At 42.0% G+C, this 14,153-nt stretch overlaps 1 protein-coding gene across 10 annotated transcripts in view; it reads right to left on the bottom strand.

Moving 5' to 3' along the window:
- LOC146556758 (dedicator of cytokinesis protein 9) overlaps positions 1-14,153 on the bottom strand; it is an 80,012-nt gene that overhangs the window by 10,030 nt on the left and 55,829 nt on the right. For 5 of the 10 annotated variants that reach the window (XM_085250673.1, XM_085250672.1, XM_085250666.1 and 2 more), the window contains exons 10-37: positions 13,599-13,673; positions 13,366-13,506; positions 12,356-12,568; positions 12,123-12,245; positions 11,686-11,768; positions 10,686-10,808; positions 10,351-10,430; positions 10,031-10,218; positions 9,824-9,889; positions 9,640-9,732; positions 9,416-9,539; positions 9,210-9,328; positions 8,672-8,758; positions 8,471-8,560; positions 7,367-7,482; positions 6,932-7,001; positions 6,699-6,824; positions 6,542-6,613; positions 5,756-5,902; positions 5,576-5,659; positions 5,330-5,441; positions 4,084-4,262; positions 3,865-3,981; positions 3,496-3,607; positions 3,276-3,409; positions 870-984; positions 680-746; positions 530-577 (exon numbers count right to left, since the gene is read on the bottom strand). In XM_085250673.1, coding sequence (XP_085106799.1) covers positions 530-577; positions 680-746; positions 870-984; positions 3,276-3,409; positions 3,496-3,607; positions 3,865-3,981; positions 4,084-4,262; positions 5,330-5,441; positions 5,576-5,659; positions 5,756-5,902; positions 6,542-6,613; positions 6,699-6,824; positions 6,932-7,001; positions 7,367-7,482; positions 8,471-8,560; positions 8,672-8,758; positions 9,210-9,328; positions 9,416-9,539; positions 9,640-9,732; positions 9,824-9,889; positions 10,031-10,218; positions 10,351-10,430; positions 10,686-10,808; positions 11,686-11,768; positions 12,123-12,245; positions 12,356-12,568; positions 13,366-13,506; positions 13,599-13,673 — 3,104 coding nt within the window. Of the gene's footprint in view, positions 1-529; positions 578-679; positions 747-869; positions 985-2,887; positions 3,053-3,275; positions 3,410-3,495; positions 3,608-3,864; positions 3,982-4,083; positions 4,263-5,018; positions 5,067-5,329; positions 5,442-5,575; positions 5,660-5,755; positions 5,903-6,541; positions 6,614-6,698; positions 6,825-6,931; positions 7,002-7,366; positions 7,483-8,470; positions 8,561-8,671; positions 8,759-9,209; positions 9,329-9,415; positions 9,540-9,639; positions 9,733-9,823; positions 9,890-10,030; positions 10,219-10,350; positions 10,431-10,685; positions 10,809-11,685; positions 11,769-12,122; positions 12,246-12,355; positions 12,569-13,365; positions 13,507-13,598; positions 13,674-14,153 lie in introns of all 10 variants that reach the window. The other 5 variants (XM_085250664.1, XM_085250663.1, XM_085250665.1 and 2 more) reach the window with 2 other exon arrangements.

Here is a 14,153-nt window from a genome sequence, read left to right as displayed (position 1 = left end):
AATAATCAAAGTGGTATTGACAGCATTTATTGGTTTAAGCTGAAGCCATGCATGTAAGAATGCGAGAGGCGATGAACTTAAAGCGCCGGATGTGTCACAGCACTGCAACTTTTTTTCTTTTAATGGTGAGAAGTTATCATGCAATTGCTCTCAGTTTCACCTTCAGGCTTACCCAAGCAGGAGAGGGCAGGAGCCAGGTTTTATTTCATTATGTTAAACTTGCCAGCGTTTCAGTGGACAGAGACAGAAACAGTGGTGGGGGGTTAGACAGAGTGAATACATAAAGCCTTCTGGGAGTCGCGGCGAGTTCCCAACTGTGATTCAAGTACAGTGCGTGTACTCTGATCAAATCAAATTAAAATAACAGTACAGTCAGACTCTTCAATAGTAAGCAACATGATGGCTTACAAACAACAAACAGCTGGATACTCATAAACTGCATAAAACCTAAAAGTTGCGTTGATTTGTCTTCTCATGATAAACAAGTGCTGAGAAGCCTGAAATCCTGTATGGGTGACAGCAACATTACCTTGCAATGTATCTCTTTCCCATGTATCTGAACTGATGGAGGCACACTCTGAGAAATGGAAAGTGGGTATAAAAAATTTAAAAAACTCAGTTGCTATGTGTTTTTCTGCAATGCGTGTAATAGCTGGTTATTCTCTATAAGATGTCTTACTCGACTAAAGTGAAGAAGTCCATCAGGTCAGAAGATGATGCCTTGTTCCAGTATGTGAACAGAGCATCTAAAAGAGACAGAGATGGACACTGTGGAGACTTCTTTTGGGTTTGTTTGTTTTTTTTAAACGTAGTGTAAACAATTAAGTAAAGCTGGAAGAGCAGGAGCTGTCGCAGAGATGAGAGTTTACCTTCAGACATGCTTTTGAGCACATGTAAGAAACACATGAGGAGGCTCTTGATCTCTGCCTGGTCCAGTTTATCACATCGCAACAGCGGGCTTCCCAGGGTCGAGGCAGGTTGGTTCTGCAGGACAAACGGGACAATCAGGCATGGATAGAAAAATACATAATCCTACCAGTGTGTTGGCTCCAAGTAAGATTTGAAAAACTAATCAGGTTATTTGAGACTTACCACAGCAATGCCATAAAATCTGTCGCCTTATTTGATAGCATCAGTGCATTTTCACGATATTTTTGACCATTTGATAAACAGCAATCAATAATACAAGCATAGCACAACGACTGAATATAACGCTGAGGATTTTCTTGTTTGGCTCTGGCTTAAAACTTTTTTTTATGTAGGAACAACCGTGGGATGTGGGCTCTAAGCATTTGGATAATGATACTATTCCCCAGTCTTTCCCCACAACAGTGGATTTTAAATTAAACAATCAAGATGTGACTAAAGTCCAGATTTTCAGCTTTAATTCAAGGGGTTTAACAAAAGTATTGCATTAACCGTTTAGAAATTGCAGCACACATAAATCCCCATTTCAGAGGCTCAACATTACTTTAGCAAACTAGAATAGCTAAAAAAAAATGTTTCTAATACTGCAAAATATTTGGTATCCAGTGATTGTCTTTAGTCTAGAACCCTGTGAAATCACCAAATGCTGTATTTCCTCCTTTGAGATGCTCTGTCAGGCTCGTATCACCACCTTCAGTTGCTGCTTCAGTTTTGTCTTTGGTAACTAAAAAAGCATGCTCTGCTGAAATTGTTATGGCCACTGAAGAATATGCAATTTCTTTGCCATAATAGACTTTAAGGTTGGTTTTCCAGTATGCTTTGGGTCAATGTCCTTTTACACTGTAAAGTGCTGCATGATCAGTTTTGGGCAGAGAATGAAACCTAATACTGAGCGTTCCAGTGAGGGAATGCCACGCTACCAAATACAAGTTAAACACGCCAGGTCTTTTATCTGCTTACTTTGCCATGGAATAGTGAGGAAATAGACCTCACCTTGTCCAATTGCTTATTCCTAAACAGTAATGCAATACTTTCCTTAAATCCTCTGAATAAAACTGAAACCTGCACTCTAATCATATCTTGATTGTTTCATTTCAAACTCACTTTTTGAGATTTACAAAGGCAAAACTACAAAAACTGTATTATTGTCCAAATACTTAAGAGGTTTTCAGAAGGTCAGAGAACTACACTGCAGTGAAATGATTCATCCAGATGTTGCAGGGATTTGTTCCCCCAGCTGAGGCACACGGCAGGGAAAAAAACCAAAACCCAAGCAGCGGAGCAGCAGCTTTACCGCAGCAAGAAGTTGGCTATATACCAAGCACGTTCCTTTGCCAGCAGTTAGTCTAGACCATGAAACTAGCTGGGGATGACTTCATGGAAAGCATGATGCTGTTGCTTTGGATTTTTAAAGGGTGTTTTGCAGACTGGAGAACTTTAAGGCTAAAATTAGGTTGGAAAGGCTGATGTGAACTTCAAAGTCTGGTACACTTTTGGGGCTTGAGCTATTCTTGAGTTGCTAATAGTTGTGTGTCTTCTTGCCCCCTCAGCAGGGAAATAAAGCAGCTGCTGCACACCAGAAACAAAAGCAGTTCCAACACTGGGTGAAACACGACAACAAAAATCCAGTCCTTTGTGTTTAAATCTTCTCAGATTTAGTTTGAGGCTGTTTATCAGAGAGAGACAAGAAATCACACAGCACGAATGAGAGGAAATCAAAAGCATGCATGCTTATCACCATCTGGAACAAGAAAAGCGCTAAACGCTCGTGAGGCCCTGAGGTAAAACACGTCTGCTTTACAGCAACAGAGAATAAACAGGACAAAGCCTGACAATCTCCTGGCAAAGTAAGGGCTTAGAGTTTAGGGCATCAACACACACACCTGCGCACACACACACTATCATTCCCAGATGGGACACTCCTAGGAGGGACTGTGTGGAGCAAGGAGGTGTTTTGTACTTGAAGTGAACTGCTGGACTGCAGGGCCCTCTCTGGCACACTGGGGACAGTGAGCAGGGAGAAGTCCATGGTGGCACGCTTGGAGTGCACGGAGAGCATGGACTCCTCAGTCTCCGTAAAGAATTGCAGGACATTGACAGAGTGTCTCCGTAGAAACTTCTCCGTCTGCCATGGCCAGCCATACAGTGAAGGTGAGGAGTTAATGGCACAAGTTAGCAAAGAGAGACTTTATGTGGCAGTTTTTCCCATAATAAGGGGACATCTGATGTGCCTGAAGTGCCATTTGAATTGCATGTTAGACACATGCGTCAAAGAAAGGCTAAATTGGATTTCTAATACATATACATAAACATTTTCCGGGAATCTCAAAGCTCATTCTGTCAAATACCTTGTCAAGGGAACTGCCCTTGTCATTGTTCCTCTCAGGCAGGCTGTTCCCAGAATCAGTGCTGATGAGCGATCCACGAGAGTCGGCGTGGCGCACAGAGTTAATGTTGGGGGTGGACGCCGCATGAGGTGAAGCTGTAAAAAGGAATAAGAGTGAAATGTTACATAAAATAAACATAAAGTAACCTGAAAGGGAAAAAAAGGAATGTCTTATCATTTACCGGTGCCAGAGATGGCTCCAAAAACATCTTTGTGGAAGCCGGTGTCCAGAAAGGTGCTCGACCTCGGAGGTGTCATCAAAGTGTTGGTATGGAGAGAATCGTCTCTTCCATTCTGCAGGACAAATAAAGAGTTTAATGAATCAAACCCACATAAAACACTGTGTGTGTGTTTTTTTTAATGAAAGTTAACAACACGGACAGCTCTAAAATCTCTGATCAAAAGCACACACAATTATATTATATTTATTTGTTACATTTATTTTGTAGTATTATTGAGATATTTTTACATGCATTAAAATTTGGATCAAATGGACACAGCACATGGATAAATACATAATACTCAGAAAACACACTAGGTGGCTCCCTTACACTGGTGCAGTGGTTGACGGTGAACGGCGACACTTCCTTCACATTTAGCCTGTTGACGTTTTCTTGGAGCAGACCAAACAAGGGCAAGTACAGGGTGACTAACCTGGCCTGCTGGCTCTGAAAAACAAAATGAATAATTTAAAGAAATGTCTCAATATCACACACGTCTCACAAACACACTCATAAAGACAGGGACAGGGGTGTGAAAACACTGCTTACTTTTGAGGTGTAGCGATCGTCAAATGCATGCTTCATCATGAGGCTCTTCAGCACTTGGATGGCAATCTGACGAATCTCCCTGAACTCCTGCAGAGCTGCGCTGGCTTCCCTGAGCAGCAGTCCAACCAGGAAGTGATTCTTACAGAAGTCATCCGTCAGCGAGTAATCCAGCTGGAGGTCTGTGAGGATAAATGGGACGATAAGGAGACTAGGACTGACCGACAGGAGAAGTAGATGAAGAGTGTGAAAGGAGAAACCCAAAAAACTCACTTACCAATTTGACACAGAGACAGTAATCAGAAAAAAATGATCAACATTTAGAGAGTATAGCTACTGCAGCCAGCTTTAAAACTCATTATAGGCAGATGATTCTTATAAACATCATCAAACAGTCTAAAATGAGGAGAAAACAAAGGGAAAAGCTCAAACATTCATGTTTGACAGATTCACACTGTGGTTGAGCTGCACTTCCACATCAGCAAACGTCGCTGAGAAACGCGACTAAAGCTAGCGGCTGAACAACAGCAGGTTTCCAGCAGCATTTTAGACACGTAAAGAAAACCCAAACACATGACTTTATTCAGAAACCTTTTGCTTTTATCTTTTTAAAACCTGCATTTGAAGCACACAAGAATTAAAAAGATATCTGGTTTCTCAGGAACGATGGAAAATAGTTTACTCAGTATAGCCACAAACCCCCAAACCAGTTCAAGATAGAAACCCCCCCCAAAAAACAAACAAACTACAAGCACACCAAATCCCCCAAACCTGATGATGATGACAAGTAATAAACAGTCTAATCTGACAAGATCATAACCTGAAATCCCAGATGAACCAGCTTACAGGAAAGCTTAAAGAACTGACAGGTTCAGATTTTAGAGGAAATTTGAAACTAATAAACGATCGGCATTGAAGTCACGACACCTTCCACCTACCTACTGGAGTGTCACATGACTCCACAGTATTACATGGAGGTAATGAGGCTAATTGAGGAAAACACAAAACAAACACAGTGTACAGTGTACATTTTTTTAAAGCAAAAGAAATCGACTGCATGAGCATTTATTTATTTTAAAAAAAAACAAAAAAAACGCTGTATTTTATTGTATGTGTGCAGTATGTTCTGTGGGTACAAGTGCTTTATTTTGTAAAAAAGTTCATGAACTACTTTTGCGCTGCTGCCCTTCCACAGCAAAGCATTTTATATATGCAAACACTTTAGCAGTCATTATCACAACTTTCTCACCTTGAAATCTCAAAATCCGTCCCTTTCCAAACGGCATGGGCAGGTTTAAAGGGACGAAGTGCTCGTGGTTGCACACGACTCGCAGGAACTCAAACTTGAACTCAAACAGAGTCTGTATTGAGAATAAACCTCAATTAAGAATTATGGCTGATAATAAGGCTTTGCTTTATGACTTCAAGTTGAATAAATAAGTTGTTGTGCAATTTATTTCTATAAAGGCTGTTGCACGTTGTTTTGTCAGCCCACCTTTGGGTCTCCAGGCACAAAACAGTTGATATAGTTGTTGATCTGCTTGAACACAAAGCCTCTGTCCATCAGGTTGAAACAACGCTACAAAATAAAGAGAGCACAGTATATTAGTTACCATTTACCTAAACGAAAAGCACTTTGAAAGCCATCTGTGATAAAGTATCTCTGGTTTCTGACCTTGATGAAGACTGCCAAGCTGTGGTTGGCATTCCGGGCAGCATCTAGGTTGTCCTTGTATTTCTGCGTGATGTGTGGCATGATCATGTTGACCAAGGTCTCCACAGTGTGATGGAACGATGCAGAGAAGCGCTGGTTCCTGGACAGCTGGAGGGCACAGCAGGTAAGTTGTTACAAATGTTGTTATTCAGCATGAAACATCCCAAAGAACTCCCATGAAAAGATCAAAGGTTCAAAATGTGGGAATTGTGGTTTATTTGAGTCAATCTTACATCCTTCAACAGTAAATAAATACTAAGACTTTAACTTCAAATATGAATTCATCCTTGTTTTATCCTTGAAACAGAAATAATTTGCTATTAGAGCTAATGTAAAAATAGCTATGTAGCAGATAAATGGTTAAAATAGTAAGCTTACATTTACAGATGCATAAAATAGTTAAATGTAACAGAAACGGTAAGCTTATTTTTTTCAGCTCAAGCTTAAAATGATTTCTTTAATCCATGGATTGTGACAGTCCTACACATGAGAAGCAGCATTTTAAGGACATCATAGTGGTGGATGTTAAACACAGGGATGTGGTTGCCTATGGGGTTCGAACAAATGCCGCTAATTAAATTGCACAGCAGTGCGGGACAGACTGTGGATACATAAAACTTCCACTGTGGTGCTCCGGCTGTCCACAACACCCGGCATGCTGCAAACTACTGTGAAGAACCTAAAGTGTAATAAAGCGGGCATTAGCGGACACCTCGGAGTCAAGCGCACATGCTGCGGCGAACTTACCTTTACTTTACAGCTCTCAATCAAGTACTGAGCCATGGATTTGACTAAGGCTTCGAAGAAATACCAGGAGTACTGCACAACGGACAATTATCAGTTAGAGAACAGACGGCTATAATTAAAGACTGTGTAATCCTTTAAATAAGAACAAATGTGCTACCTTGAGCAGCTTGTTACTTGTGAGGAAGTCAGTGGAAGGCTTCAGGATTGCAGTCATGGCTTTAGCCAACTCCTCGTGCACCGTTCGGGTGGTGGAGGATGTGTATGGCTCAGTCTTGAAGACATACTGCATCAGAGACACGCAAAGACAGACATGTCAATTCATACGTGACTATATATAATTATGTAAAGGTCAAATACAACAGAAATATGGATCTGACATGTGAAATTTACCTTCACGTAAGATCTAAGGTAGTGCTCCAAACCTTCCTCGTGGCACTGCGCCACAACGTGAATCATGACTCTAACAGGACGAAAGGCAAAAGCTCAAGTGAGATAACAGTTTCTACGCTAAGATTCTGCTCTCACGACACTGGAAAATTAACTTCCATTCATGAATTCATTCATTTCTCTCTGATCACAGCAAGACAAAAGGGAAAAAAAAGGAATTTAGCAGTTATATTTCAGGCAAAAAGGGTGCAGGCAGAAGCAACAGCTTATATGTGACTACCCCTCACACATAACACGATATCTAGCCGATGGCAAACTGAGCTGCTTTCTTTCAATATTTTTAGCATATATAATGATATATGACTGATATTTCAATAACAGTAAATTGCATGGAATTTAATTTGCTCTATAGAGATGAAGCACTTCATGGATTCTTGCCTGGTGACGTTGACTGCCACGTCTTCCTGGGTGGCACTGGTTAGCACCCTGAACAGCTGATTGAGGATGGTGGGCAGGAACTTGATCATCACGTGACTCTCCATGGCATGCAGACTCTGAGATTAAAGCATCACCACAGATGCTTACATGTTTACAAAGGATTTGTTCACAAACCTTTTGTGTAAAATGAGGGAAATAAATGTTAAAAAAAACATGTTTAAAATGTGCATGAAAGGCTAATTGAGAAGACCTTCAGGGAAAGCTAATCTACTCACAACAGGAGTACACGTGTGGATAACACTGTGCTAATCATCCACACTGTATGCTTCAGCGCCTTGAACGTGGCTGAGAGCAGATACTGGTGCATCGGTGCCTGCGCACAGGAAACTAACACGAGCCTGCCAAGTAATTTGGCGGGTTGCCAGTCGGCACAGCTGACCTGCCGTTTGACCCTCTGGCTATTGTTTGTGTTCACTGCTCTGTTTATATTATAGCCCAAGAGATGCACTGGACCAAACGTGGCTCTCTGTGTCAACGTTCACCAGGGGAAAAGTAAAGCGAGTTTTCCCGTGGACTGACAGTTAGCGACGGAAAAGGCGATAACTGAGCTGCCAGTATCACAGAAAAATATGGAAAAGACATCATGCAAACTAGGAGAAGACCTCTGACAGATTTACTGGTATCAGCCCAGCCTCTGCAGTTAAACTCTGTATAAACGGGGAAATGGAACAAGCTGTGCACAAACTGTCCAGAAGGGTGCGATATTGGCAAGCCACAACACACGCGCACACAAAAAAAACAGAGATCACTAATCTGCATGTGATTCAGCACCAGCCCAGTGTGACTGTTGCGTTACAACCAAACAAAAATAAGCATTTCCTTCCAACAACAACAAGAGTATATGCCGAATAATAACAACCACTTTGCCTGTATAGCACTTTTCAAAACACAGAGTTACAAACTGCTTCACAGTTTGAATAAAAACTGTCTCAGTAGCTCTGATATATAAGCAGGGGCTTGTCTATTTAGCGCTTTAAATGTTAATAATAGGGTTCATGAATTCTAGTTAATTGGAACCCTTAAATTTTGCAGTGACTGATTTACCTTCAGGTATTTGACCAGCTCTCCTCCTGACGCCTGGGCGCCTGATGCAATGGTTTGACAGTAATGGAAAAAATTGTGCAAATGCTGATCCTGAAAGACAAAGCGAAACAAAACCTTTGTTGCTGTGAAGAGCACAAACCGAGAACACAAAAGAAATAACACACTGGTAGGGTGCAGACGAAACAGGGGCGGAAAACTAACCTGAGTGTAGACAGTGGACACAAGGTGGGTGGAAACTTTGAATAACGGTTTTCCTCCATCCACCCATTTCACTTCAGGGCCCAAATGCTGTAAAATGAGAAAAAGAAAAAGCATGTTTCTGTCACTACCTCCATAGACATGGATGCCACCAACGGGTGAGTTACTGTCTCTCAAAGCTAACTCCCAAGACCACAACCTGTTCTGAACTGAGTCAAACTTCTGTTAGAGATTTTGGGGAAGAAGTGGCTTAATATATTTTAAAAAGATCTCTCAGCTCTCTCTCCAGCTATATGGAGCTCTCTCAGCTCCATATAGCTGGACAATCATATCATAAAGTGAATGAGAACATACGTAGAGGGACACTTGAGAACTCCTATCCAGTGTCTAAAAGGTGTTTGTTAAGTGGGTTAGCAGCACTAAGCAACTGTCTGACATGCAATCTGGACAGAGCATATCCTACTCAGCAGTTTCATATTTGTGCTATGTATAACCTCAATCGGTTTTCATCAGCACTTTCATGGCTAGTAGTGCACTGCACCTTGCTGGCACCCTCCTGACAGCTGAGGTATCCGGCAGGTAGGTTGGCGGCAACCGGGATCTGACTCTCATTCATGATCACCCGACCGTCCTTCAGCAACGGGAGCCAGGCGTAACCAACTGAGAGCAGAGACAGAGTAGGACGTCATCAAATAAGAGCTTTGCATATCTGTGCCGAGAGTTTTATTTTTAATCATGGTGCCTTACCTTGCATCTCAACCTGCTCTCTCTTTTTGGTGCTGGCCTTGCTGTTGCTATCGCAGCTGACGTGATAGAAGGTGAAGAGAAGATGATGCTTCTCGTGGAGCTGGGTTGGCAACTCAATCTTAAACTGAAGCAGAGGAGCACAAATAAACACTCTGTCGTGCATTAATGTTTAGAACTTACAATGATTTTTTTTTTCTTTTAAAGGTTAGGTAGAGTGTGCTTACTTCATCGTAGAATTCAGGATTTTGCTGGTGATGTAACACGGAGGCAAAGGCATTTTTGGTAAACAAGGGTCCTCCAGGCCGGCCGTAGATGCACTGAGAAACAACAACAATAGCCCATTAACTCTCGGACTGATAGGATTATCCTCGGGGGATTTTTCCGCATATTTTCCTGCATGCATTTTACCTTAAGTGCAACAGCCTCTTCCTCATCCGAGTCCCTGAACTCGATGCAGACAGCTATGTTTCTAGCCTTAGGGCAAACACAAACGGCAAATCTGAAATAAACTGGCTGGAAATTTGCGAGAAACCTTCACAGAGGCAAAACATGTAATATACCTGCGTTCCTACATCAATAAACCAACAAAATAACAGCGCAGAATAAATGAAATACCTTCGCAAATGACTTTTGGCTGTCGTATTTCAAGTGCTTCGGGTAGACATAGAGGTGATTGTTGTAGATGGTGAAAGGCTGAGAACATTTGGCAATGCACGGCACAAACTCCTCCACTTCAAAGAAGATGTTGCTCTTCTCGCTGACATCAAACTGCTTCACAGGGATGTAGGATGAGGTAACACAATCTATAAGAGAGAAACAGGAAAGAGAGAGGGAGAACAAATATACAGCCTGCAGACAATGTAACCTGTCTAGTCTGAGCAGAAGCAGTTCTCATCTCTTATATTGGCTTCATAGGGTGAGTTTAGAGGGCTTACTTGACAAGTCTGGGGCTACGTTGTCAATGGTAACATCGAGGTTTCCTAGGATTACAGGCAGCTTGGCCATCTTCTCTGGCCTGAGGAAAGGAAAATAAACTCAAGTTAAGCCTTTGCTATCGTTTACCACAGGCCGAATAAGAAACAGGCGGCTGACGTCGAGAAATTCGATGAGCCGTATGTGAACACGTTAACACTTCTGAGCAACGATCTGATTTTTATATACTAATAGTCCAGCATTTTGCCAAAACCCAACCTATAGGCTCATATTTTCCTTACAGAGCACCTGCAAACTATTCATACAGTTTATATTAGAGTGGAGAAACATTACTAACTTCCTGAAATCAGCCAGCAGCTTGAGCATATCGTCGTTGGACAGTTTGTTGCTGTCTTGTCTGTATAGAGCGGAGAAGCGAGCAGTTTTGTCAAGAGTCCCTGAAGCATCTTTGAACAAATGTCTGCAAGAAAAAAAGAAAAGTCAGAGGCATCTAAATTCCTTTTTATCGATTATTATATTTGAACAAAGGAGACCTGATAGCTTGCTGGACTACACTAGACTTCACAATATTTGTTCATTTCTTTATTTATTCAGGTTTTGGAGTAAATGTTGAGTGTATAATATGTCACGAGACCACAAATCAAAGAAATCATCATCATTAGAGCCCAGGGAAACAGTTTCACAATGAGTATTAAAAGCGCACCCAAAATTTAAGCATACATTGATATAAAAAAGAGAAAACCTTCAGGAATAGTTCACTTTAAACATCAAATTACATGTTTTTCTCTGCCCTGTAGTGACTTTCATCTTTCTAGATCATGTTAGTGCATGTTGTCCAGTTTTAAAGATAATGTTTGTAGAGGTTTCCCTTGCCCACATGACTCACCTACCGCAGGGCTATGCAGAAGAAAGCATCTATCCACCTGTGACAATGCTTGTAACAGGATGCTAACATTAATGACACGTATGCTTGGGTACGCTGAAGGCCACCAGATGGCGATAGCTCTGGATGCAAAAAGACCTGGGCTCCTATATAAGACTATGGGAAAACACCTTTCAGTCTTGACCTCAGTCAATGCTTTCCTGCTAATTTTATGGGCTCAAACATTAAGTCTGTTTGAACTTGATTTGTTGAAGTAGAGCAATTAATTCTTAATGCTTAATTCTTTCTCTGTGACGGTTTAATCGCAGCAATGTTTGGTGACATTTGGGATTTAAAATCACTATAAAATCACTTCCTTAAGCACTTGTGGAGTTGGTTTATGTCCGTTTGAATTGTGGTCTTGATGTAAAACTCACAGAGATAGCATGCAGATGTATTTAAGGAGGAAAAGTACCTTGCTCCCCAGGCAAAAGGCATCCTGTACTGGCCTAAACGGTTGCATGCCAGCTTGGCGTTTTTCAGGACCTTCTGTGCCACCTGGTGCAAAACAGAAACACGCTTGAGCTTCGACACAAACACGCACAAGCTGGACCTCGTCTCTTACAGTAACTGTAACAATATTCAGCAAGCTGCCAATCTCAACCAGAGTACGCACACATTTGAGAAAACAAACACACGCACACAGTCCTTCGACCAACATGCTGGACTGAATCACATTACTACCCACTGTTCTGCCCTCGGGGTGTGCACCTACTTTGTAGAGCCAAAGTCAATGCTTTTGTTGAGTTTCTGCGCAACTGGTCAGCGATTGCAAACTGGGAAGATTATCTTTGCATAATGTGGAATAATTTGGTGGAATCTGCTGATTCTAGAGGAACACGGGGTCAGTACCTTGGTGGAGTCTGAACTCTTCATGTATGGCTCGGCACAGTGGTTGATACCCCCCTGAAGCACCTTCTCTATGCGGGCCACCAGGAAGATATCTGGGTGTGGGCATGTTACCGAAAACACTCCCTATGAATCGAAATGTTAGAACAGATTTGAATATGTATTGGTAGATTTCCCCAGTGCAGTCATTAAGATGAAGAAAAACAAGAATCAGTGTTTTTCAAGTATTTATTTACCTGTCTGGGATACTGCATGGCTGCTTCTGGCATCCCGTGGATCAACCGCTGGCTGTCGGGTCGGCCATCGCCTCCCCCGTTCATATACTGACTGCTGTTATTGGGCATCATGCCCCTGACAGAGGGGTGGTTTAGGTCAACGTGGAAATCAGAGGAGATTTTTCTGCCATTCTGGATGTCAAACAGCGACAGGGTGATGTAGAATGGCTCCACCTGGAGAAAGAGCACAGTCCTGCCAATCAGACTAAAGTACTATGCACATGTGTTAGGTATGCTGTGATGTCTTTGGGCTGCTATGATGGCTCCTTTCATCTTGTACTACACTAAGATATCAAAGTATGACTTGGATAAAAGATACTTTAAAGGATAAAGTATGATGTTGATAAAAAAAAAGCAGTGTATTTGTCCTTTATTGTGCCTACAGGCCACATAAAATGCTCCCAAGAGCCACAGCTAACAATAACTAATTTTACTGAACTTAATGTGATGTGCACTGGTGTAGTGTAGATAAAAATAAAGAGTATTAAATAATAAAAGCATAAATATAACTAATTACATTGTAGTATTTCAGTGGATCCAGTGTCACGTGACTTTACAGTACATATAAATATATTTGACCACTGGCATCAGAGAAAAAGCTGGACTGATGGACACGTGTCTCACGGACAGCTAACAGCTATTGCTGTAAAATTTCAGTGGAGGGAGCTGCGTGAACGCACTTCGAAGCATTTGCTCTGCGTGCGCGTGGACCATGTTGAAGTTTTAATAGACAGTTTCTGCTGGGAGGGACAGCAGGACAGCAGACTTCATTATGCAAATTGTTTGCCATTTCTGAGCCTGGAGGCTGGTTGCTATGCCAACGGGAGTCGTTCACCAGCTCAAATAATAAGACAAGTCCATCCGGCCTGCTGTAACAAACCCATCTCATCCATCCTTAGTCAGGCAGATAATGATATTTCTGTTATTTAAGGCCTGATGCGGAAAGAAAAAGAAAAAGAGATCCAGCTTACGTTTGTTGTTGGCCCTTCCTCGTTCTCGGCCACGCAGCTTTGCAAATTAAACGAGAGGTCGTTGCAGTTCACCAGCACACGCTTGCCAAACTTCTCCTCAAACTGCTTCACGTCTGGCTCTATTCCTGAGAAATCGAGTTTCTAAAGATAGTTCAAAAGACGGTATGGCATTAAACTGGGTCGGGTGTTATCACCAAATGGGACAAAGTGAACATTAGTGCGCCTTAATTTACCTGTGTGTCCGGATCCAGCGTGAACAGCTTCAGCCTGGTTTCATTCTTCATCCTAGACTCTATATCTCTTGTGCTCTGCGGAGAAGGAAAGCATTTCCTAAACTGAACCGCAAACTGTCTGAAACAGTGGAAGCGCTGGCCGGGAGATTCACGGCGAGTTGTTTTTTTTATTAGTAGAACATTTGTCATTCGCACCGATCTGGAAGTCAGGCTCCATATTTTACAGGCCGATTGTGCTGTGCAGACGGGGGTGAGAGTCAGGTGGTACCAGCACACATTTCCCTGGAGCACACTCTATCCTGTCAAACTGTTTTCCACCCAACTGTTACCACCAGTTTCCATGCACATATGGCTTTACTATTACGTACCACTCATCACAATAACAGCAAGAAGAGCTTTTAAAAAAAACAAAACAAAAAAACCACCATAAATATCGGAAAAATATTTGCAGCCTGCAAGTCGTCAGACAGTTTCCCCGTTAAATACCAGAGAGGATTCTATCCTCAAAAATCATCAAAGCTCCTAATGCTTTTCTCCCTGCTGGGTCTCTTGGAT

This window comes from Mchenga conophoros, linkage group LG16 (assembly GCF_057382185.1).
Source record: "Mchenga conophoros isolate Kocher_MC1m ecotype Shallow Benthic linkage group LG16, M_conophoros_male_GT1.1, whole genome shotgun sequence".
Taxonomy (NCBI): domain Eukaryota; kingdom Metazoa; phylum Chordata; class Actinopteri; order Cichliformes; family Cichlidae; genus Mchenga; species Mchenga conophoros.
Note: the sequence above shows the minus strand (reverse complement) of the source record. Positions and strands in the feature narration are given on the sequence as shown.